Source organism: Convolutriloba macropyga, chromosome 1, assembly GCF_964194025.1.
Source record: "Convolutriloba macropyga chromosome 1, txConMacr16.3, whole genome shotgun sequence".
NCBI classification, from domain to species: Eukaryota; Metazoa; Xenacoelomorpha; order Acoela; family Convolutidae; genus Convolutriloba; species Convolutriloba macropyga.
Genome location: NC_134468.1, coordinates 23432720 through 23456535, shown reverse-complemented (window position 1 = coordinate 23456535; position 23816 = coordinate 23432720). Strand labels below are relative to the sequence as shown.

General features: G+C 32.8%; 2 protein-coding genes across 2 annotated transcripts in view; one reads left to right on the top strand and one right to left on the bottom strand.

The window, feature by feature from the left end:
- The window catches only part of LOC142347378 (uncharacterized), a 21398-nt gene extending 10348 nt beyond the window's left edge, over positions 1–11050 (bottom strand). Inside the window, exons 1-2 of the mRNA XM_075398929.1 lie at positions 10840–11050; positions 6960–7056 (exon numbers count right to left, since the gene is read on the bottom strand). Coding sequence (XP_075255044.1) covers positions 6960–7056; positions 10840–10881 — 139 coding nt within the window. The 5' untranslated portion in view covers positions 10882–11050. The remainder of the gene's footprint in view (positions 1–6959; positions 7057–10839) is intronic.
- The window catches only part of LOC142347436 (COP9 signalosome complex subunit 6-like), a 527653-nt gene that overhangs the window by 355662 nt on the left and 148175 nt on the right, over positions 1–23816 (top strand). The window lies entirely within an intron of this gene.

Sequence of the window (23816 nt, the reverse complement as noted above, 5' to 3'; positions counted from 1 at the left end):
CTGTGAGAGGAAATCTTGTGAACATGCAGTTCAACTTTTTCACCCTATTGGCAGTTGAAACTACAAAAATTAAAATGAAATATTCCAAAGGGAACAAAAAATGTTTTTTTTTTCTGTAGTTGTATAAATTAAAAAACATACTCCGCGCATTTTCCGAAAAATTCAATACAAAATGCACATTCACATACAAAATGAAATGGAAATATCTACGCGCACACACTCACACACACATACCCTCAAAATCACAAATATACCGACACACACACACACACACACACATATATATATATATATATATATATATATATATATATATATATATATGTATATATATTTATATATATATATATATATATATATATATATATATATACAAATATATATATATATATATATATATATATATATATTTATATACAATTGAATGATACCTCACATACTCACTCTGCCTCTCAGTCACTCACACACGCACACACACACACACACTCACACCCACATACAATCCCACACACAGCAATTCTAGCACATTTAAGAATATTATTTTGCGGCAAAGTTTTTGCGAAGTTTTCAAAGCTATACGCATTTAAACGAATTCTTTTTGCATATTTTCAGAGAATTTCTCGACCGAGGAAATTTAATATTTGATTTTAAAAGGAAAGGAGATTTAGAAATACAAAAAACTAGGGAAACACAAATTTTCAGAAATTTTCATAAATTTTGTATTATTTGCAAAGATTTTTCAGATTTATAAAATTTCAATGTTTGTTCAATAGTTCTCAAAACTATATAAACTTTTGTAAACTGTCTATTATATCTCAACTAAGGAAACCCCAATTGATGTGTGTCTGAATTAATTGCAAACAAAATTTAGTCCATCGTTGAAAAAAATGTATATGAATCGTGAAATCTTTGAAGACAGCGTTTTGTACTCTAATCCACAAAAGGCAAAATTTATAGGAAGTTGTCTTTTCGGACATCGACCTTCTAATGCGATTTTCTGTTAGTTCCAATGATTGCTTTGATTAAACTCGATTTTGCTCTTGGAGTTCTTCACTTTCGAATTTCTCTGTTATGCTACTCACACCCGGGTCGAGGTTTTTAGGTGAAATTTTGTAGGAAATGCTGTGAATGCGGTGAAATTTTGTAAGAAAAGCGGTGATTGCGGTGAATGCGGTGAAAATAAATATTTCACCACATTTCACCGCAGTTCTTACGAAAATTCACCGCAAAATTCACCGCATTTCTTACAAAAATTCACCTCATCGACGTTTGTGGCGAATTAATGTAAGAAATGCAGTGAAAATGATGAATGCGGTGAAAAAAAATTAATCCGCCACATTTCACCGCTTTTCTTACAAAAATTCACAGCAAAAGTCACTGCATTTCTTACAAAAATTCACAGCATTTGCTTTCCAACGTTTACTCAATCTGATTTAAGATCACAGAAGTACGTGAAAGTTGGCGGAGTGGAACGAGCAGTTAAAGGCCAACAGGCTGTGAGAGGTTCGAACCCGTGTAAGGACCCTTCTTTTTTGTAAGAACACTGAGAACGCGGTGAAAATAAATAATTCACAGTGATTCACCGCATTCACCGCATTCACCGCAAAAAGATGTAAAAAATGCGCGGTGAAAATTTTTCCACCGAATTTCACCTTAATTCTTACGAAATTTCACCGCCAAACCTCGACCCGGGCAGGGAAATATTGAGCGCACTGCACGTCGCAATATTCTTATGTTTTGAACTCACACAGTTTACATTTCTTCCCAAGTTACACCCGCATGTTCAATCAAACTTTTATGTCTTTCCCTTATAATAGAGCTTGCGTTAGTAACTTCCCCTTGGGCTGGTGCAGCTGGATCGACCATTTTGAGTTAGTTGTGTTAACTTGCATAGGTAGCAATTAATCATTTCTCTTCTTCTGTAAACCTGAGAGTCAAAAAACCATTCATGACGTTCCTTCAAACAATTTGCAAAAAGCCATCCCAATGAAAAAAGCCATTTCTGTCAAAAGCCATCCCAATGAGAACTAATAATTTTTGTTCCCATAAGTTTAAAAAGTCGTTGCATTAGCATTTTTTGTTTGGTTTTAGTCATGTAGTTTTCTTTAGCTGTGTCTTCATGGTATGCTCTAAGCTTCGCTTTTTTGTTAATTTTCATTTCTATTTCACTTATGCATTGAAAATTACTTTGTTTTTGGAGCCAGTTGATAACATTGAAGAACCTTTTGCCTTAACTCAGAAAAAAATTACTGTAATATAGCCCGGATCGAGGTTTGGCGGTGAATTTCCGTGAGAAATGCGGTGAAAAAAAACTTCACCGCGTTTTTCTTACATCTTTTTGCGGTGAATGCGGTGAATCGCGGTGAATTATTTATATTCACCGGGTTCTCGGCATTCTTACAAAAAAGACACTTCCACACACGGGTTTGAACCTCGTACCTTAATGATACTTCTTGTGAATTTAATAAACCTTGTAAAACAAATGCGGTGAATTTTTGTAAAAAATTCAGTGAATTTCGCGGTGAATTTATCTAAGAAAAGCGGTGAAATGTTGTGAAATGTGTTCTTTTCACCGCATTCACCGCAATCACCGCATTTCTTGCAAAAGTTCACCGTATTCACCGCATTTCTTGCAAAAATTTGCCCAAAAACCTCAACCCGGGTGGGATAACGTGGTATGCGTAACTGGGATATTGTTTCATAGAAGTGTAGCACTCTAGCTGAGATTTGGAATTTAACTGACAAAAACCATCAGGTGTCTTGAAGAAATATCAGACTGCAGACTTCTAGTTCTTTGATCAGTGCGACGCCAATTTTGAACTTTTTGTGGGATAGGATAAGGTTTATCTGGAGATAAAACCAAAATCGCATGAAGTACGATAATTGTCACTAAGTTTTATATCTAATATGTCTCAGACAAGTAATTTTGTAATTTTTCACATAAAAGTGAGAAACTGGGTCTATAAACATAAATTATTCTATAAATTATGATGTGAAAAAATAACACAAAAATGAATGACTTTCTTTAAACAGTGGGGGTATTGTAGATCCTATTTAAAAAATAGTTGCTGGACTGGCATAAAACCTTTGGTAGAATATCTAAGTACAGCTTAATTTAAGCGTGACTTATCTTTCTGCTGATTCAAACTTAAAAATTTGGTTTGCCAAAACACGTCAACACAATTGTAAACTTTCGAACTTGTAAAAGTGAAGTTTAGATAATTTTTGATTCTCATGTTTTTTTCTAAAAATTCTTTTTCCAGAAATAAAAAATTTGAACCTTTGTTGAATGTTTGCCAAGTTTTACACTTCGAACTCAAATCTGATGAACTCAGATCAGAACTCAAATCTAGTGAACAAATTGCATTACCTAAACAACAAAACCAAAAAAATCAAGGTAAAGTTCCAGCACATACATTAAAGGCTATCAGCAATTTTTCCCAGTAGAAGAAATAGAAGTTTTGCATGGCAAACATTGTCCGAGTCAAAATATAATTGAAAATTGATGCATCAGTTTTAAGTAGTGGTTACGTAAACAAAAAATTTTTGTGAAAGTTTAAGAAAATTTATTAACATTAGAATGCAATTATCTGAGATTTTGCAGGAAAATTTTGATTGATAATTGTTCCGACCCTCTTGAGGGGGGAGGAACTATATACTCAAATGGGTTTTTTTTTATTCAGACATTTTTGACCGGTCGATATATTCATCGTACAGAATTATGAGTAGTATCATTAAATAGTCCGTCCAGCGCAAAATATGGAGTTAAACATATTTTTTTTGAAATTCGTTCTCTAGAGCGAGTAATCGTGGTTCAAATTTTTGTGAATATCAGAACAATTTGCCTTATTTTTGTTCACATTTTCCGGAATTTTTGCCTAAAATTTCGTAAATTTTGCTAAATTATGTAAAAATTTTAACAATAGTACTGTTGATTTTACTCTAAACAACAAAAAAAGTTTTGTTGATTATTTTAATTTTATTTTTTGGCCAAAATTTTGGCTAAACATTTCAAAATTCAGCTTTTTTTTAATCAAAAATTACCCAAAATAAGCAACTTTAGTCCACTATGATCACATTTGGCGGAAGTACACACCCAAGAACAATTAACACAAACTTCTTATTCTACACTGGGAGCTAGGGTTACTTCGAAATCCCTTGAGAGTTGTCTGGAATTAGAATTTTATCGTTTTTTGCTAAATTTACTCTATGATTATCGAAAACGCAGCATTTATTTTTGATCTCTTAACTACCAAACTATCAAGATCTATAACATTCGAAACAATTGAGTGTTCTTAATGGACGAACAGCAACGGACTGGTTTTGATACAATCTTGCACTGTTACAATCCAAAAATAATTCAGATTTGGATTGTATGTAGTCAGTCGGTCTTTTTATTTTAAAGGAAAAGTTTGAATTTCAATTGTTAATTAAAGAACAGAACAATTCAAATCAAAGCGCACTGTTGATAGGTCCAAACAAAGCAATTCCAAATTAATGTATCTAGTTTCTTCACCCGAACAATTATGGTCGTTTTGACTTTTAAGAAAGTTTGATTTTTAAACAAACAAAGGCTTACTGAACTTTGCCACTATTTTTCTCTTAATTTGCTCAACTTGTAGTTTAAGGTCCGCAAACACAGAATGCTTCTTTTTCGTCTTCTTTCTACTGAGTTAATTTTGAATCTTTGTGGTTTTTTCGCGTTAAGTTTTGGTTTTCTGGTTTTGATACTGCTAGATTTCACAATCATTTTTTTCATTTTTAGGTGTAGGCCCATTTTTCATATTTTTCTCGTTTTATCCCAATATCTTATTAATAACAGATCACATATTACATTATTAGTGTTCAAAATATGGAACATATAGATGTCTTTAGAGGCATAGATAAATGTTTTAAGGGCTTCGACACCACTTCTCGAAGAATTTTTTCATTTGGGTTTAACTGTCATTTTCACTTTGTCTTTTTAGTCCCATGGATTTTCCTGGGTAATAACAGATCTCCTTGGTTTTTAGAATTGAAATGATAGCTGATGGCTATCTTGACTTTGAAAACGATTGTTTTCAAAAATTAAAAAAAAAATCAACTTCGCATTTTTGTACTTTTTGTCCATATGTTACCCCGTCTTGTTAGTTACATACTGTAATGTTGTCAAGGGAATAGGTAAGTGCACAGAATCTAACGTTTCACAAAATTCGATATGAATTTACTGGCTTCTACACGGGTTTTTAGCAAAAAAAATAAATTAGTTTTGGATTTTTGTCTATATTGGACGTTCTTTTTGTAGACGTAAAACATATTCTGAATAACTAAGTTCTTCAGCAAATACTATGGACAAACAAACGTACTCAATTAGTTGTTTCACTTGTAGCTTATGGCTTTCATGACTTTGAAAATAATTGTGTTCGAAGAGTACAAAAGTATTTCTTAATTTTTCCTCTTCAATTTTTTCTTCTTTTTACCTAGTCTCATTAATGATAGGTCATATACCATTTTTTCGGGTTTATCGATGAAAGCGCAATCAAACATGTTTTATGGGGAGAAATATGCCTTAAAGCGTCGAGAGCTATTTCTCGCAATTTTTAATATAATTTTTGTTTGTTGTCTCTATTTATTGTTCATTTTGTAACAGCATAAAAAATTGAAGAGTGACAGGTCTTAATGCCCTCCTATTGAGGCATTAGATGCATAGGTTACTGTAGAGCTTTTAGATGTTTTCAGTTGATATCTAAAGGTTTTTATTACTTTTGAAATTGTTTTTAAAAAATTAAAAAAAATTTTTTTAACTTTGCTGATATTGTTCTTTTGTCTAATTTCTACCAAGCCTTACTATGGACTGGTCCCCCATCTTTTCAAATAAATGCAGGTTATTTTCTTCAGTTTCATGTTTTATCTTACTCTATCTTGACTTTGTTATTAAGTTTTTTTAATGGACATAAAATTTTGGATGTAATTAATGCTTGTTGCTGTTTTTTGATTATGTATGTCGTCTAGCCTTGCTTTATTAATAATGGCAGAACGCATCAATCGAAAGCGGAGTTTTTTTTCCACCCGAATAATTGCGTTTGAAGCAATCTTCTTTTCTATTTACCAAATTTTTTGAAAAATCCTTTAGTTTTTGGGTTGTTTTATCTGTTTTTCATTTGATAGACAATTATGCCAAAAATGTGATGAGCGGTGACGGAACTTTATGTGCGAACGCACATTACCGAGCCTCCTTGCTTAGACAAACAATCAAATAGATGGTAAAAATTCTGAAAGCGAGATGATGCAATACTAAATGACTATTTGGATTTCAAATAGTTACTCTCTTTGATGTTTGTGGCGTCAAATTTACATAGATTTTTGATACCATAGTTTATTTGTGCTATTTTCTCTAGTTAGTCCCATAAAGTTGCAGCGCTAGCGAGCGTTAAAAAATTCTGACATGCAAATGAACCAGAAGGTGCTGATCTCTGCATGTTTTAAATTTGAACTTTGACCTTTCAAACGTCAGATAGCGTTGCAACTTTATGGGACTAACCATATAAGATATTCCAGCGTACACACATAGTCAGTCTCATAAAATTGCAGCGCTATCGAACGTTTCAAAAGTCAAAGTTCAAAACATGCAGAGATCAACACTTTCTTGTTGATTTGCATGCCTGTTTTTCGAAAGTTGCAACTTTATGGACTTTACTATACATGCATTTAGCATTCGTTTTTTGTGTGTGTGTGTGTACTAAGGTGTTTTTATAATTTAATAATTGACCTCACTATGCTGACTAACAGGTATCAGCCTGCTCAAAATAACTGGTGTGTTCTGTAGTAGAGGTGAACGATTTAACCAATTAAGTAGTTATCGTTTCTCAACTACTACAATTTAGTCGGATTATAATTTCGGGCTCCATGTTTGTAATGATGTTTCCTGACATGCTCATTGCAATGAATTTGTGCCAGTCATTGTTAATGTGATTAATTGCCTGCAGGGGTGCCCAAGATACCAGCCCATGCAGTTACTAAATTTGAATCAGATCCAGATAGTACAAAGGTCAAACAAGACAGGGCGTAAAGTAAACTAATGGAGAAATTTCAACACCCATGCATACCATAATCAACTGATAAAATTCCTTTGTAATGTTTCATAGTTTTTTTACTACTATAAAGCTACCACAAGTCGATTAGCACAAGTTTTAGTTGATGGATTATAACCGACATTTAGATTATTGCAGAGTGAAAATGTATATAACAGGTGCGGTGCCGTCAAGAACTGGTACGACCTAATACGGTGCCGCACTATTTCGAAAGTCTTCTACGGCACTGTAAATATTGTATTTTTTTTAAAAAAGGTTTAATAAAAATTGAAATTAAATCCCCAAAGAAGTTGATAAAACTCAAACACCAAAACCTCAAGAGTGACGGAATAGTTTCCGGAATGGACTTCGGGATTCATGAACATTACGCGAATTTTGTAGCCAAACTTAAGCGATCGATTTTGCTGAAAGATACAACAGCGGCATCCCTGAATGCCCTTGCAAAAAATGTGTATGAACTGAATCAGCATAATAGGAATTTTGCTTTGTTTCAGAAACAGTATCAACCATTTTTTAAACGGTAAACATACTAGTTTCCATAGATATTGTTGAGCCAGCGCCCGCAACCACACTGCTCTAAACATTTGGTCCCTTTTCCCGCTTAAACTCTCCAAACCGCAACATAATACGTGTGAAAACGGCCTTTCACTGACGATTATGACAAGGACTGTAGGATTTCAAACTTCGGCAGCCCGATTCCACAAAAAAAGAAATAGAATTTTTGTGAAAGAGGGTTTTATAATTTTTTGATTATATCTCTTTTATTGGCTTATTCTATCCAATAAACTTTTATTGGCTTATTCCATCCAATTCCACAAATTGACCCAAAAAGCCAACTTATGAAATTGTAAGAGCGTTGAGTGAACATAGATTTCACAAGCTTCAAGCGCAAAAAAGTCAAATGGACTACATGCATATTCCGAGAAAACAATTAGAAAAATGCAAAAACTGAATAAAAAGTCTTAATCAAAATAGAATAAACTGTTGTTTTCTTTTTCAACATTGAAAAAAGTGATAATAATTTTCAAAACATTGGTACACAGAATCACATAGCTATGCCAATGAAATGGGAAAACAACTATATAAAAATTTTTATCCACAAAATTTTGTATTTTTTAAAAAATAAAAAAAATAAATAGTTTTGTGAACAATATCTAAAAGAGTGACATTTTTCTAACTCATTTTTGCAAACCGAGAAAGATTTGATGAGCGATTTCTTTAAATTTTTATGATTTAAATTTATTATATTGAACTTATTATTATGATAAAGCTTTTATGTTTTCATTTTTATTTTTTGCGATCTTTTAATTTACGTTGCTCTAGAAAGATGTGCTTTAGAATTATCTTTACTTTGAAATTTTTTTTCTTATATATGAAAACAATCGAATCAAACTTCAAAGATTAGCCTTAATTGTAAGAAGCGGGTAATTTTTTATATTATCACTGTTATTTTTCCTCTTAAGATCAAACTAGGCTATGACGACAAATAATTTGAACCCCCTAGATTGTGTAAATTCAGAGGAATTGGAAAAAAAAACATTTGACAAATTTGATTCATCATATCACCGATAATTGCTTTGCTTAATTGATTCCATAAACTTAAAAACAAAACAAGTCATAGGAAAGAAGCAAAAAAATCTTTTCCTTCCTTCTTTCTTTTTTCTTTATGAAAGATAGTAGTTGAAGTTTTAAATCCCTTAAATCGAAGAAAATGTCTTTTGTCTTCGTCTGAGGTATAAAATTCTAAAATTTGAAGAAAATAAAAAGCTGAGATTGAAAAAAAATTATGCTGATTTTTTTTAAGTCTTCCATTTTGGTGATTGGCGATGCCTAGCCCTGTCTGGCAGAACGTTCAATGAAATTTTTCCTCTGATTTAATTAATTTATTTTGTTCCGATACCAGCAAAGACAATGACATTTTTAATCAAAAAATTTTTCTGGGTTGGTTTTCAAACCGAAAAACTTTGTTATTGTTAAGTGACCAAAATTTTTGGTTAAAGAAGCACTTCACGCAAAATAAAAGAAAATTAGCATAAACCCAATGAAAAATGTACTAATTCTTATCAGACTTGCTAAGAACACTAATCAATGACAATTCTATCTCCTTTTCCGGATGACTTTCCGCAATTTTTATACTCATGAATGTGATTATTTTTCAATTGCTTTGGATATCAAGATGAACGGAAGTTGCTTCAATCAATTATGTAATAGTCATAAATAATAGATCTGCACTGCCGGTTTTTTGTTAGATAAAATTTCGTCGTGCTCCCACTAAGCGCGCACTGAGCTGGGGGCACAAACGGAAAAGATCAAATATTTGTTTCAGATTTTTTGCACGTGAGAAAATAACTGCCGCATTATTTCCTCAGAATTTCAATAGAAACTTTTATTGAACAGGAGAGAAAAGTTGTTCAGAAAATTTGTTTCTTTACATTTTTCGATTTTTTGAGCAATTAGTTAGTGAGCACATATAGAGCACACAAAGGAGTTACAGAGTCTTTTGACTACAGTGAAATTCACAACACATTTTTAGAGCTTTGGAAAGATACACAGGCTATCATCTTTAAACTCTTAACGACTAGAATTCTTTCTCAAAAGTTGAACACATGTGAAGTCCACCAACTTGTTTATTAATAATGAAAATAACCTTTTGTCGTGGATCACTGAGAATTTTTTGTCATGCATCAGACGTACGTTTTAGCTTGGTGTGCTCTGCACCAACTTGCACGAGCTGTCTTGTTTATGTGAAAGACTCAGCAGGAGTGTAGGCACAGGAACAGCATGTTCTCAGAGAAAAGTATGTAACATAATTTTTACCCAATGCCAATATACCCAATGCCAGTATACCCAATGTCATTTTACCCAATACACATTGATATTTTCGTTCAATAATCCGACTTCAAATTAGCCGTCGCTATTACACGTATGTTTTAACATACTCAAGTGGATAATTTGTACTGCTAACATTTAGTCGGATTATAGAACAGAAACATCAAAGTGCATTGCGTATAATGGCATTGGGTATATTGACATTGGGTATAATGGCATTGGGTACATTGACATTGAGTGGTGATCAGACAAAACAGTCCCAGACAAAAAGTCTCAGACAATACAGTCCCAAATAGCAAAATATTCCCAGACAAAACAGTCCCAGACAAAATAGTCCACAGAAAACCGACAAAACCGTCCCAGACAAAATAGTTCGAACTAAATATAGAATTAAACATATGCTCATCAATTAACAAAGAAACCCCTTAAGTTATTCATACGATTGTATTTTTTTGAACAAGTTTTAAGCTGATTACGACTTAAATTTCAGCAAATATTGTGTTTTGACACAAGTTTTTTTATTTAGTCCTAATTCATATCAATTAGAAAAAATGCATTCAGAAGCTTAACTCATAGATTATGTTTGTTAATTGTTTTTAGTCCATTGTTTGTCAATTGTTGCAATATTTTATTTGGGACTACTTTGTTTGGAACTGCTTTGTCTGTTTTCTTGGGACTCTTTTGTCTGGGACTGTTTTGTCCGGACACGCATTGGGTATACTTGAGGACGTTTTAGGAAGTTAAGTAGTAGCAGTGAGATTGTGCAGAAGTTTTTTTTATTAATTTCTTAGCTTTTAACATTGAAAAATTTAGTTTCCGAAAAGAGCGGGAAAAACCAAAACTGTCAGTTAAAAAGCACCATACCTGAAGAAGAATTGACAATTCGCAAATAAAGCTAAAGTGTTATATAATATGGTATGGCGGGTGTTGAAATTTTCCTGTTGATAAGTAAAAGCAAAAGACCAATGTGAGAATCATTCATCTTTATCGAACAACTTAGTTGAGTTTACGGATTGATCTTTTCAGAAGCAACATATTAGTAAATAAATTTGAGTAGATCGAGGTTATGTTTGATGTTTATTCGAAGACAAATATTCTTTGGTAGGTCAACTAATGCTTTATTGAATGTTCCCATAGATGCAGTGAAGCATAGAAAGCATGTTTACAATAGAAATAAAATGTATTATGTTTGCAAAAAAGGAAAATTATTGAGCTTTACGCTTCACTGTTTCAAGTTTATTACATTGAACTGTAGTCTTTCGGCTAACATAAGGACCATTTGAGTTGAAACCACTTTCCACAAACATAATACTTTCCGTTTCTAATTTTTGTATCTAAATCGAATTTTTCTATACTGAGTAAGAATAATTCTCAGAGAAAATGAGTAGATTAATTGAGAAAATAGGCTAATGATGGAGTTAATGAAAATCTGTCTATAAATTTTCAGATTGATAGAATGATCAGATATTAATTACTCCAACATTACATATGTAATGAGGGAACTATTTTACAGACCGTTTTTTATTATCTCCAGCAAAAATTTAAAACTTGTCTACGTTTTCTGTAAAGATAGATGTGGTACCCTTTGAAAGCTCATTAAGTGAAGAACTGAAATCCAAAAAAGAAAAAAAAATAGTTTAGCGCTCGCTCTCTCTCTCTCTCTCTCTCTCTCTCTCTCTCTCTCTCTCTCTCTGGCTCCCGCTCTCTCTCGCTCTCTGCCCCTCCCTATCATACACCAAAATCTTCATTCTCGCAACAACTGCCAACAACTTTGCTTTTCATTTGATCACGTGGTCGCGGATTTTTCAATTTGTCCATTCAGTTCATTAATTCTGATGCCAACGTATTTTTTTTGTGAGAAATTGAGTTTATTGATCTAAAAAAATGCGCTCACACATTTTTATATAATTTTTCCGCGTTCGAAACAGGATTAAAAATTAAATTCAAGGGCTTCAAGATGCAATTGAGAGACTAAGATAACTTTACCAGTCGCATGCATTTCAAGTGTGCCCAACTTGCCAAAATTTTTTGATTTCAGGTTAAAAGGTCGCTTTTAGAAGTTTTGGAGCACCAATTTGTGTTGTTTTGATTTTAAGTTTGATTAAAGAATTTTGTATACAGTTGGTGTCGATCACAGTTCAAAAGATTCTTGAATAATTCAAGCCATCTTATTAGAAAACTTATTTGCTGTTTTTTAAAATTAAATTAGTAAATTTCCAAAAAAATACCTAGTTTTTATATTTTTGTGAAAAAATTTTTGTAATTTTTTTTGTTTATTGGAGTTAAAAGTAAAAATAATCATATATCTGACGGAGATAATAATAAATTAATTTGAGCAAACCAAAGAGATAACAATAAACCTTTAATGCTTAGAAACGCAAAAATAATTGAGAAAAAAAAGAAAACTTTTGAAAACCTAGATCGAAAACACAAATGAAACTATTTCTCTTTATCTTTTTGACCAGAAAGAATTCCAATTAAATTTAATTTAAGGAAATGATTTCAATTTTGCGAACAGCAATTTCAAATAGTCTTTAAGCGTCCAAACAAAATATTCAAAAATAAAGCAAATGGAGATTTCGCAACATTAAAACAGGCAACAATTGAGGCCGAAAACATTTAGAAATATAGCCACGCTATTGACGGTTTCCTGCGGTTTCTTCGGAAATGGGATTTTTGGTACAAATCTCATGATGGAGGAAAAAAACAACAACTAGAATTTTCAGCAAAGGAGTTGAAGCTTCATATTTTTTGTAGCAGGCAGCCGAATTACGAGCAAAACAAAATGGATAAGTACATGAAAAAAAATAAAATCTAAAGCAAAATGAAAGCCAAAGTAGATTCATTTAGGGCAATCAAGACCACAAAACGTTAATTTTGACTATTTGGCTATTCAAAATTAAATCATTAAGCTCTGGTCTGAAGGTCTCAAAAATATAACCAAGCAAAAAATAATTGATAATTTAGAGAAAAAAAGAAAAAATAATGAATAGAAACAAATTCATGGCCCCAATTTCATCCCATCTAATCAAAATTAAAGTCCAAAAACCTTGATCGAAAAGTAAATTCAATTAGTTCTCAAGATTGTTCAGCTGAGTTGAAATTTTATTCGCCTGATTTTAAGATGGAATCGTAACATGACGCAAAAACTTGTTTGTTATTTTAAATTTAAAATATTAATCTCTCCTAGTTTAAACTAGAGTTGTTTATTTAGAGCTTTCAAAAAAGGAAGAAGACTATTGTCTGCAGTCTGAAAATTGCAATAAACTCCCTTTTCCCACTTCCATGAGAACAACCTAAAAAATTATTCTCCGTCTGCGCCGATAGCCGCGTGCACGTTCATAGTGAAACCATTCCATAAATGTCCTCTAGGCCAAAAATTGAAGAGAATTAACTCTGTTCATCTCATGAAATTATTATTTTTCTTCCTTTTAAAATCTTTTTAAAAAAGCGAGAGCCTTTGAGCCTGTTTCATCCCTGCGTAGGCGCCGTAATTCTTCCCCTTCTGCTCATATAAACTTGAAGTTTTCGGGGTAATTTATTGCTTTTTGTCAGATGCACCTGCTTGCTTTTACTCGTTCCTCTGAGTTGCAGATGTCAGTAAAAGAGCAGTGAAATTGAGCAGTATTAGCGGCGCCTACTCATATTTAGTTTTAAATCTGGTTTGGATTTGGTCCCGGATAATCAGGCATAAACTGAGGCTTGTTTATTAATTAGAAAAAAGGCTCAAATACTAATATTTTGTTAGCCTAAGCGGGAGATAATTAGTTTGGCGGGTCCTAAGAGTAGTGGTAGTTAACGCTTAAAAGAATGCGGCCGATTTGATTTGCGGGATTAATTGTCTGTTTATTTCTAGCAGCTCTAATACTACAGTGGACCATGTTGGAACTTTCTCTTGTTGGACCATGCAGATACCAAAGTACACAAGCCATCTGTTTCAATTTATGTGCAATTCGGGTCGGTGCGATTTTTTGTTTTTCTTTAGGAAAATACTCCCATTGCTGCAATTAGTTAATCAAATTTGTTTATAACTTTTGGAACAAAACTGAAAATGGAAAAATTGACCAATATTATCATTCCTTCTATCGTTGATATTGATGCTATTCTTGTTCCATTGGTCGCAAGTCATTTATGAGGTCTTCAATTTGAGTTTATGACAGATCCTGTGCTTATTGAAATATATTTATTTTTATTTCACTTTCATAAAAAAAAGCTTTCAAAAATTCTTATGCTCGTAAATATCAATTAATACTTATTTTCAGTCAATTAAGTATTTCCGTTGTTTGCAAATAAATATTTCTTCTTTTGATATTTTAAAAGTAGCAGCGGATTCTTCTGTGAAGATTTAGTTGCGTCGACTTGATTTATTTGCACTAAATAAATTGCAACAGACAATTGCCAAATGAAAAAACTTAATTATGTATCATTTTTGGATGATTTGTTTTTCATTTTTAATATTAAATGATCTTAGTACATCTTTTATGGTCTACACAAGCTCCATTCAAATTTTACCACTAACATTTTTTTACTTCTAAACGTATGGTAGAAAAATATGCGTTAACTTGAGATAGGAAATGTTTTATCAGAATAAAGTGACCAACATAGGACAAGAAAATGCCGTGAAATATATATTTTACAAAGGTGGTTTTTTACTTGTGTGTGAGGGTGCGTGCGTGTGTATGACAGCTTGAAAAGGATGTCGATTATGCATTTAAAAAATCATACGCTATATTGTCTAATCCAGGTACTAATTTGATCGGAAACGGTTATTGGAGAGCAAACGAAACATTACAAGATATCATATTTTGCCAAGCATCAAGGGAAATGTATAGTAGTCAGAGTCAAAATTTTGTACAACTTTTCGTTTTTTGATTTTAAAATGATAATAGTAGTACTTTGAGATTTTCTAAAACGGTTAAATTTAAAAACTTGGGAGTCTCTGTTTCACTTTGTAAACATTTTTGAAGATTGCTCTGATCGCTATGAAATACGTTTCAGATAAATCAGCGAAGTAAAAAGAGGCCTTTTTTAGCAGTTTTTTAAAATCCTTGTTTCTAGAAAAAAGTCAATTTTTTGATAGATAATTTCTCAATATTATTTCAGGGACAAAGCACAATAAAATTAAAGCCAAGTCGAGAGATTACTAACCTTGTAAACAAACCAGTTTACTCGAAATAACTTTTATTACGTTAATTCAACACTATAGAGTGAGTGCTTTGCTGTTAAATGGAGTAATTTTGAAGAAAAATGAATGATTTTATCTGTATTTTTTATCCAATTTTGTTGGTAGGCTGTAAGATATGTCAGTTTTGACCTGGTTTTTAAAGAAGTGACATGAACAGATCAGAAGTGACACAATTCAAAAAAAATTGAATGCAAGGGTCTTGAAAACAAAACATGAACAGAAAAATTAGCAGTAAATTAGCAGCTTAAATTTCCAGGCTCATCATTTTTTAGGAAGTACGTAATTCATGCAAGATTCTGCAAAAAAGGTACCCCCATATTTTTGTTTTACTTCAGTGCGCCAATCTTTGAACTCTTGTACTTCATAGATAGTCACGATTCCTGAGTGGCTTCCACGACTTAGAGTGGCTGAGGGTTTTCTGGTAATACTTTTCTTCTCAATTAATTGTTTTCTATCAATTTTCCACAATGTTTAATGCGCTTAGAAATTGTATATGATTAACAGGAGCGACATATTTCGGCAATATCTTCCATTAAATGCTTTGAAAAATATTAATTCAACCTTATTATATCACATACAAATCCAATGTTACATTGCGGTGAAACATTATAATGTTTCCAGACCGTGTAATTTTGAACGCACGACACCCCCTTGTGCGTTCCTTTCGGTCTGGACATATCGACTTTCGGTCTGTGACCTCAGCCTGGGTACCACGTTTTTCAATATTATTTGACCTGCATGAACCTTCCAAGAACACTGTACTGAGAGACAATGAGTAAAGAAGAAAACTGAAGCGATGGAAAGATGGAATTAAAAAAGTTACCCACATATGCACAATGAAAGCTGCCCATGAAAAAATAAATAAATTTACAGCTATTTTGAGCCTTTGGGTCAGAAGGGAGATCAAAACTGACCGTCTGTTATTGTAAGAAACCGTAGAGTTAAGTTTTAAAAGCCACAAAACTTTGAAATTGAAATTTCGTGCGGTAAGATTTGTTTACGAAAGCAGAAAAGTTATATATTCATGTCAATATAACCATCCAAAAGCCTCGATATTGTTTATCTAAAAAAAGAACTCGCGCAGTCCATAAAATTTCGTTTTTCACATCGCAAAATTCTTAGTTTTAAAATGAAATCATTTCTTAATCTAAAAATACTACTACATAATCAATCTGCAGTCGTTCTTATTTGAATACTCTGAGTATCGAATGAAGCAAAAAAAATAATCAACCATGATAATCGGTTGCCTATTTCCACAACCCAATGTGTAATGAAATTTTTATATATTTGTAGTATTCAAGATTTTCAATTGCTTTCTACGTAATGTTTATTTTATAAATTGATAAATAATTAATTTAACTTCACTTCGAATTGAAACTCTTGGTAAATTATAGCATCGCAAATAGGCCTTAGTGTGTACTGGAGTTGGCACCAATTTGGAGAGCGCCGTTCATGAAATGTACAAAACTTGCAAAAAATTAGGATTAAAGACAACAAAGGAAAAACCAACATTTAATTGACTCCTTATCAAAGCATTTTTGATCATTTCCCGGAAGTGAGTGGCAGTTCATTTCAATAATGAATCATAAAAAACAAGACTGCCCCCAATTTGACTGCCCGTAATTTAACTGCCCCCAATCCTCTTGATGCCAAATATTATAATTTGTAGTCTGCAATGCTTACAAACTTTGGCTCATTATTCTGATCTTTAGCTGAGCACCATTTGTCAGATTAAATTGCCGTCTGCTCTTATACTGATAAAGATTTATATTCCGACTTGCTTTCACTACTGCAAACCGCCAAAATCATGTCTTATGAACTATTTCTGGACTAACGTTCCCATATCAAGCTATCTATTCTGCTGCCAACGAATTTTTGATTTAGTAAAACAAAAACAATCAGCAGTGCACACTGATCTTGGTCAAATACGATATCATAAGTAGATTGCTTGCATTTGTAAATTAAACAAAATAAACTGAGTTTTTCTTGTTTTTTATTATAATTTTAAATCAGGCATTTTCTTTACATGATTCTCTCCTCTTCGTGTTCTGTCTGTCATCCCCACGCACCTCTTCGTGTCGAGACAGAATTTGTTCTGTTTTCCCCCCTCGTTCATCTGAATGTCGGCAACAACTTGTTGCTTCAGGACATCCCATTGCGACACAAGACGGGGAGACACAATAGGAGGTACGACATTTCTGAAGCAGCAGGTTATACCCAGCATCCAGATGGACGAAGATGATAAACAGCACAAATTCTGTCTCGAAATAAAGAGGTGAGAGTGGAAGGGACAGTCAGAACACGAAGAGGAGAGAATCGATGGAGAGAAAACGCCTGATCTAAACTCAAAACAAAAACAAGAAATACCCAGTTTAATTTGTTTGTTTTACATATACAAGCAACCTACTTATGATGTAATTGTGATTGAAATCATATAGGCAACATCAATTGGTATAGCAATGAATCAATTAAAGAAAAAATTGCGAGTTTCCGAAGAAAATGTTGGGTTACGTGGAGGGAATTTGTGAGTCAGTGGGCCCAATGTGGTTGGACGGTGGCCTACGTAAAAGGGAATAGTGTCTTCTCAGTCTCTGATTGGCTGGAGGTATACATCCAGTATTTCTACTGCTACAGTGTGCAGATTTCAATTTGGAAAGCTTTCAAACGACTGTTTTTGCAGATTGGGCAACCTCATGAGCCATAGTCAGAGAGGCGCTAGCAAGGGACATATTTCAACTCTTCCTATGAAACTCTCCTAATTCTAGATTCTAATCATTGCGAAAAATTGTCAAATGAAGGAAGAGTTAATAGAGAGAGAAAAACAATTTTCAAAATAGTACTGTTCTCATGATATCAGAAATAAACCTAAAAATTGTGAAATCAGAAAAATCCAAATCTGTTTTGTTGATTAGGCAAACAAAAACTATGGTTGTCAAATCCAATTTTTTTTAAAAAAAGAATTTAAAGCATTCGTTCAGAAATGCTATAGATTTTGTCTTTATTTCTAATCTTCAGTTCAACAAAAACTATTTAGTCTAATTGCAAATGGTTACAAGGAAAATAAGAATTGTTCTTATAAATTTTCAACTCTCTGGTTGCAATCCAAAATAAAAGACAATTCAATCGGAACTGCTTTAGATTCGAAGGTCATCAACAAGGCCATTCTCGAATTTATTCATGGGATGCCAATTATCGATGTTTGATAATATAGGAAGTGTCCTCAAGAAGGGCAAACATAAAAACCGCATTATCTAGAACATAACCTGAAACAGTCGTACTGTCAACTTAAATAAGCTCCGATACTGCAAAATATTGTAACTTCAAAATCATTTGTGGTCACTGGCCTGGAAAATACAGATTTAAAACAGGACTCTACAGCCTAACGGACAGGAATTACACTAGCTCCACTAAATGAATCTGTATGGTTTTTTAAAATGTTATAATAGTTGGTTAAATCAGATCTCAAAGACCATTTGTACACATTAGTTACTGAACAACGAAGTCTTCCCAATTCGTCACATTGCAAAACAATGTATTGATTTGCTAGGATAAAAAATCTGTGATGCTTGTATAACGCGGCGAGTCTGAAAAAGTCTGCAAAATTTTGTCTATTCAAACTTTGTATGCAACCCTTAACAAAGATGTCAACATTTAAGGCACGCGACACTTCAGCAGACTAGCAAGCAAGCACTTAAGATTCTGAGTAACTGAAGCCAACAATAGGGTGCTCAATCGAGATTTAGGTTAACAAAAACACTTGATTCTGGAGACAGTGTTTACGGGAACCTGTGCGTGTACTTCCCCGACAAGAGTCAACTAGAACCCGTACAGAATTTTCTGCCCAAAAAATAGACCACAAGACCGCAAAACACTCAAATCTGGTATAAGGAGCAAGTCTACAGCCACAACTTCCACAAATGTTAAACCCAATGTACCACTGACCAAACAGTTTAGCCAAATTTGGAACTCATGAGGAGCGGTTAACTAACATAATCACTTAAAAATTCTAGGAACAGAATTTAAGAAAAAATTCAACAGCGAAGCAACTTCGCAGTCATATTGTTGAACCGCTTGAAAGGTTTTGTGAAGTTTCAAGTAACCAAGCAGTGCTCCCACCCCTCGAAGCAAATCTTAGACAAAAAAAATCTAATGAGCAACAAAAACTTTATATATGTGAGTACCGAGACGTTGTCGCCCGAGGCCGCTACCAGAAGAGAAGCCAACGTCAACATTGTTAAGAGAGGATTGCGTCGCATCATTGTTGGGAACAACTGAACAAAACGTCGGCAACATTTCAAACGTAGTTCATACAAGTAAGCGCAGAATTTTTGCAAACTCTGCCAACTCTTGAAGTGAAGTCGCGTTAAAATTTCAGAATAAGTAGTCGCAAAATATAAAAAAGCACTTGAACAACCTCATATTGAATTTTTTATTCTTGATATAAATTGATTTTGGACCCCATCCAGAGAGTCAAATGCGCGAAAGCTTAAAGATGACAAAAATTTTTTAGTACTAACTATGTGGAGGGTAGATAAATTCCCAAACTGCCTTAAAAGTTCAGCATAATTGAATTGTAGAACCTTTTCGAAGTAAATCTGGAAACTTTTTAGCTCATCCTCATTAGCTAAAATTATGCAAGACTCAATCTGCAATTTTGAGCGAGGAAATCTTAATTTTTTTTCTAATTCTAAAATTTGCCAATCTTTGCACCTATTTAGAGAAGAGAAAATTCTTCGAACATTTCGAAAAAATTTATTTCTGATTGAGTCTAAGCGACTATGAAAAGTTCTTTTAAAATCAATTGCAAATAGAGCAAAATTCGGCCTCAAAATTTCAAAGCTACTTTTCATATTTCATGAGCTTCTTATGAGCCGACGAAACCTTTTTTCGTCTAAAAAACAGGTCTGTACTTTTTAGAAGCAAATTCAATTCTCCACTATAAAAACCACCATTCATGTTTTAATATCTGAATGTTATTTATTGTTCCGACCCCCACTTTAGTGGGGAGGGAGGAACTACATACCCAAATGGGTTTTTTTCTGTTCAGTCAATTTTCGCCGATCGATATAATCAACGTAGAGAGTTGTGAGTGGTATCATTAGAAAGCCAGTCCAGCGTAGAATAAGGAAATAAAAAGGTTTCGTAATTTTTCGCTTTTTATAGGTAGTTATCGAGTTTTAAAGTTTTCTGAATAATTGCTGTTTTTATTCACATTTTCAGCATTTTTGACCACATTTTTGTCAATTTTGCTTAAAGAGATGTAAAAATTGTAAACTGTACTGCTTTTTATTTCATTTGTAAAGATAAAAGAGGGTTGCTGAGTTTTTCGATCCGAGTTTTTTGGCTAGATTTCATGCTAAATTTTTCAAAAATCAGACTTTCGTTAAAAATACGACCACATTTGCTTTTTTTAGCCCACTTGCTTTAAATTTGCTGGAAGTAGACAACCTAATACTCACTGCTGTTGAAATCATCTTAAGCTCAGAAAGGACTTAGTTGTAATCCCGCTGGCTTTATGAGTCTTCTGGATTATAATTTTGAAAAGTTTTTTTCAAATTAAACTCGATAATTACAAAAAAAACATTATTTATTTTTTGGCAAACTGAAAATTTTGTTCAAAAATTGATCTATTTCGCAATGATTTGAGCAATTGAATGTTTTATTAGACGTGCAGCAATATCTGGGTTGATCATGATCTCACAGTGGATCCTTATGATAAAAAAAATTTTTATATTTAAATAGGGCGCGGCCTTTTTTGCAAAGCATTTCCGCTATGTAAATGTTTTCATGTAAATTACTGACAAAAATCTCAAATCAGGGCTCAATTAATGAAAGATAATGTTTGCAAAAAAGATGTTCAACATAATTATAATATGGTTTAAGAGTTAAGCTCATGATTTCTATGGCTTTGACCAATTGTTTTCGTAAAAATTTTATAGACTTCTTGAGTTTTGCTATCATTTGTTATACTTTTTGTAGCCCAACGACTTACTGTCCCCAATCAAAGATGCAGTTATTGTTTTAGGAGGTAAGTAAGAACCTAGGCAATTAAATCAGTTGTTATCTAATGTCTCTTATGACTTTGAATATATTTGTTTTATGAAAAGATAGGTGAATTTTTGAACTTTGCCTCTATTTTATCTTATTTAACTCAATTTCGGGCGCAACCTCAGTAAAAACAAGCAAATACCCATTCCGTGTGAGTAATAAATTATCATTGGAAAGGGATTTGTTTTCAACTTATTTTTTCCTGGTTTTGATACTACGCGTTTTCAAATAATTTTTTTTTATTTTCATTTTTGAGCCTAATTGCATTTTTTATGAGTCCACTCCGTTTCCTTCTCGAATTATCACATTGTTGGCAAATATAATTTAAAGAAAGCATAGTAAAAAATTTGAACTGCGTTGGCAAAATGCGTATCTGTATAAATTAATTGTTTTTGTTGAATAATTTATGCTTTTTGAGCTGAGACCAAGTTATCTCGGAAAATTTTGTTGATTTTTTGTTGTTTTTTCTATGTTTGTCTTTCCTTTTGTTGTTGTCCGCCATAAACCTCAGAAGGATGGGTCTCAAATTCTTCACCAGGACCGATAACTTCACCCAGGTAAAGTTTTTAATTTATAGCTGTTTGTTTTAATGACTTTCAAATTAAATTTTCTAAAACAGTTTATTTCAACTGTCTCTATTTGCTTTCATTTTGGTCACCATAATACTCAATCACTGATTATAAGCCTCAATTACGTTTGATAATTCATTGACTTTAATTGCGCTTTTTTCTACGTTGTGACTGATTGCTTCGACGATTTATTTTCAAAAAAAATTTTTCGAGATTTAAATACTGTTCAAATTTTCCGGTTTCTTTTTGTTGTCGTGTCTACGTTGTCCTTTTATAGGGAAAGCTCGTTGATGTTAGAATGAGGGGAAAAACATGATTTGCAGTTTTACGGTAGCATCTTATAAGTATAGTGCCTTGAATAATGTGATGTCGTAAAAATGTTTGAATTTTTGTCTTCTTTGTCTGTTTGCTATGGATTTGTTCCTTTGTGGGGTTGTGGCGTGGTCTCATTATTAATAGGCCCAATTGGCTTCCTGAGGTTTTAAAATTAATCCATCGCTTTCTGTTGAAATATTTAAATCTGTTATGACTTTGGGAAGTTTTTATTTCCAAATCAAATTTGGAGTTTTGATCATTGTTTTTTTCATCATTTTTTAAAATAGTTTTTTGGTCAAATTATAGTTCAGTCTTCGTAAACACAGGTCACAAACTGTTTGCAGCGAGCCATAAATTAACGCTTGTAACAGTTTGAGCTTCAGACTTTCGTTTCTCGTCTTTTTTACTGCTTTTACTACAAGACTTCATAAAATATTTTATGAAATTTTTATATATTTGTACATTGTAGAGCATTTTTGTTTTATTTTCGGTTTAAAACAATAATCGTAAGTTCCATTGACTTTAAAATTTTGCTTAATTGACAATTGGATTCCGGCTTGTCTCAATTGCTTCCTTTGGAGATTTAAATGAAAATTTCAGTGACTTAAGTTAATATCTAATGACATTATTAACTGTGAAGTTAATTGTTTTCAAAAATAGAAAGGTTTTTTTAATTTAGCACCTCTTTGCAATTTTTTCATTTTTTGTCGACCTGTTAACCAGTCGCATTGAGAACTGGTCCCATATTTTTTCTAATGAAGTATAGGTTAAACTGTTTTATTTAGATTTTATCTGACCCGAGTTTGATTTTGTTATGATTTTTTTTATTGACATCGAGTTATGGTCGCAGTTATGGTAATAGTGTTTGTTTTTGATTTTTTTTAATGGTCCTTTTTAGTAGTGCTATTATCAAAACTGTCATCGGCCCTCTAGCATTGCATTATTATTTTCCATTGGTTGTTTAGTGAATGATATCTATGTTTTTGATCTCTTCATCATTTGGTAGTCAATTGTGTTAAGAAAGTGGATGAGCGGTGTCGGAACATTATGTGCACACGCTCATTACCGAGCCTCCTTGTTTGAAGTTATAGTTTGTTTTCAGAAATGGGTTGCAAAAACTAGTTTACTTAGATGAGAAAGGAAAGAAACAAGTTGCCACACAGGTCAAACAAATTTTCACGAGCTATTTTACTTGCAAAACAAAGTTGTTCGTTACCTTTATTGTTCCTATCCTCTTGAGGGGAGAGGAACTCTATACTAAAATGGGTTTTTTATTCAAACAATTTTTGGCCAATCAATATATTCATTGTACAGAGTTGTGAGTGGTATCATCAAAAAGCCCCTCCAGCGTAAAATATGGAATTAAAAAGATTTTTTTGAATTTCGTATATTACAGGGAGGTGTCGATGGTTGGAGTTTTGTGAAATTGACCGTTTTCCGATGTTTTTATTCACATTTCCCGGAAGTCGCCTAAAAATTCGTCAATTTTGCTAAAAATTGTAAAATTTGTTAACAATATTATTGTCAATTTTACTTTTAGAGACAGAAAAAGTGGTGTTGACAATTTTCATTTCATTTTTCTGGCTAAAATTTTCGCTAAACATTTCAAAATTCAGCCTTTTTCATCAAACATTACCCAAAATAAGCTTTTTTTATTAAATTGGCCCAAAGTACAAAACCAAGAAGCAACAAACACAATCCTTATAAACTACAAAAACAGCTAATTTTATTTCCAATTCCATTGAGGGTAGTCTAGAATCAAAATTTTGCCTTTTTTTGATAACTTTACTCTATTATAAT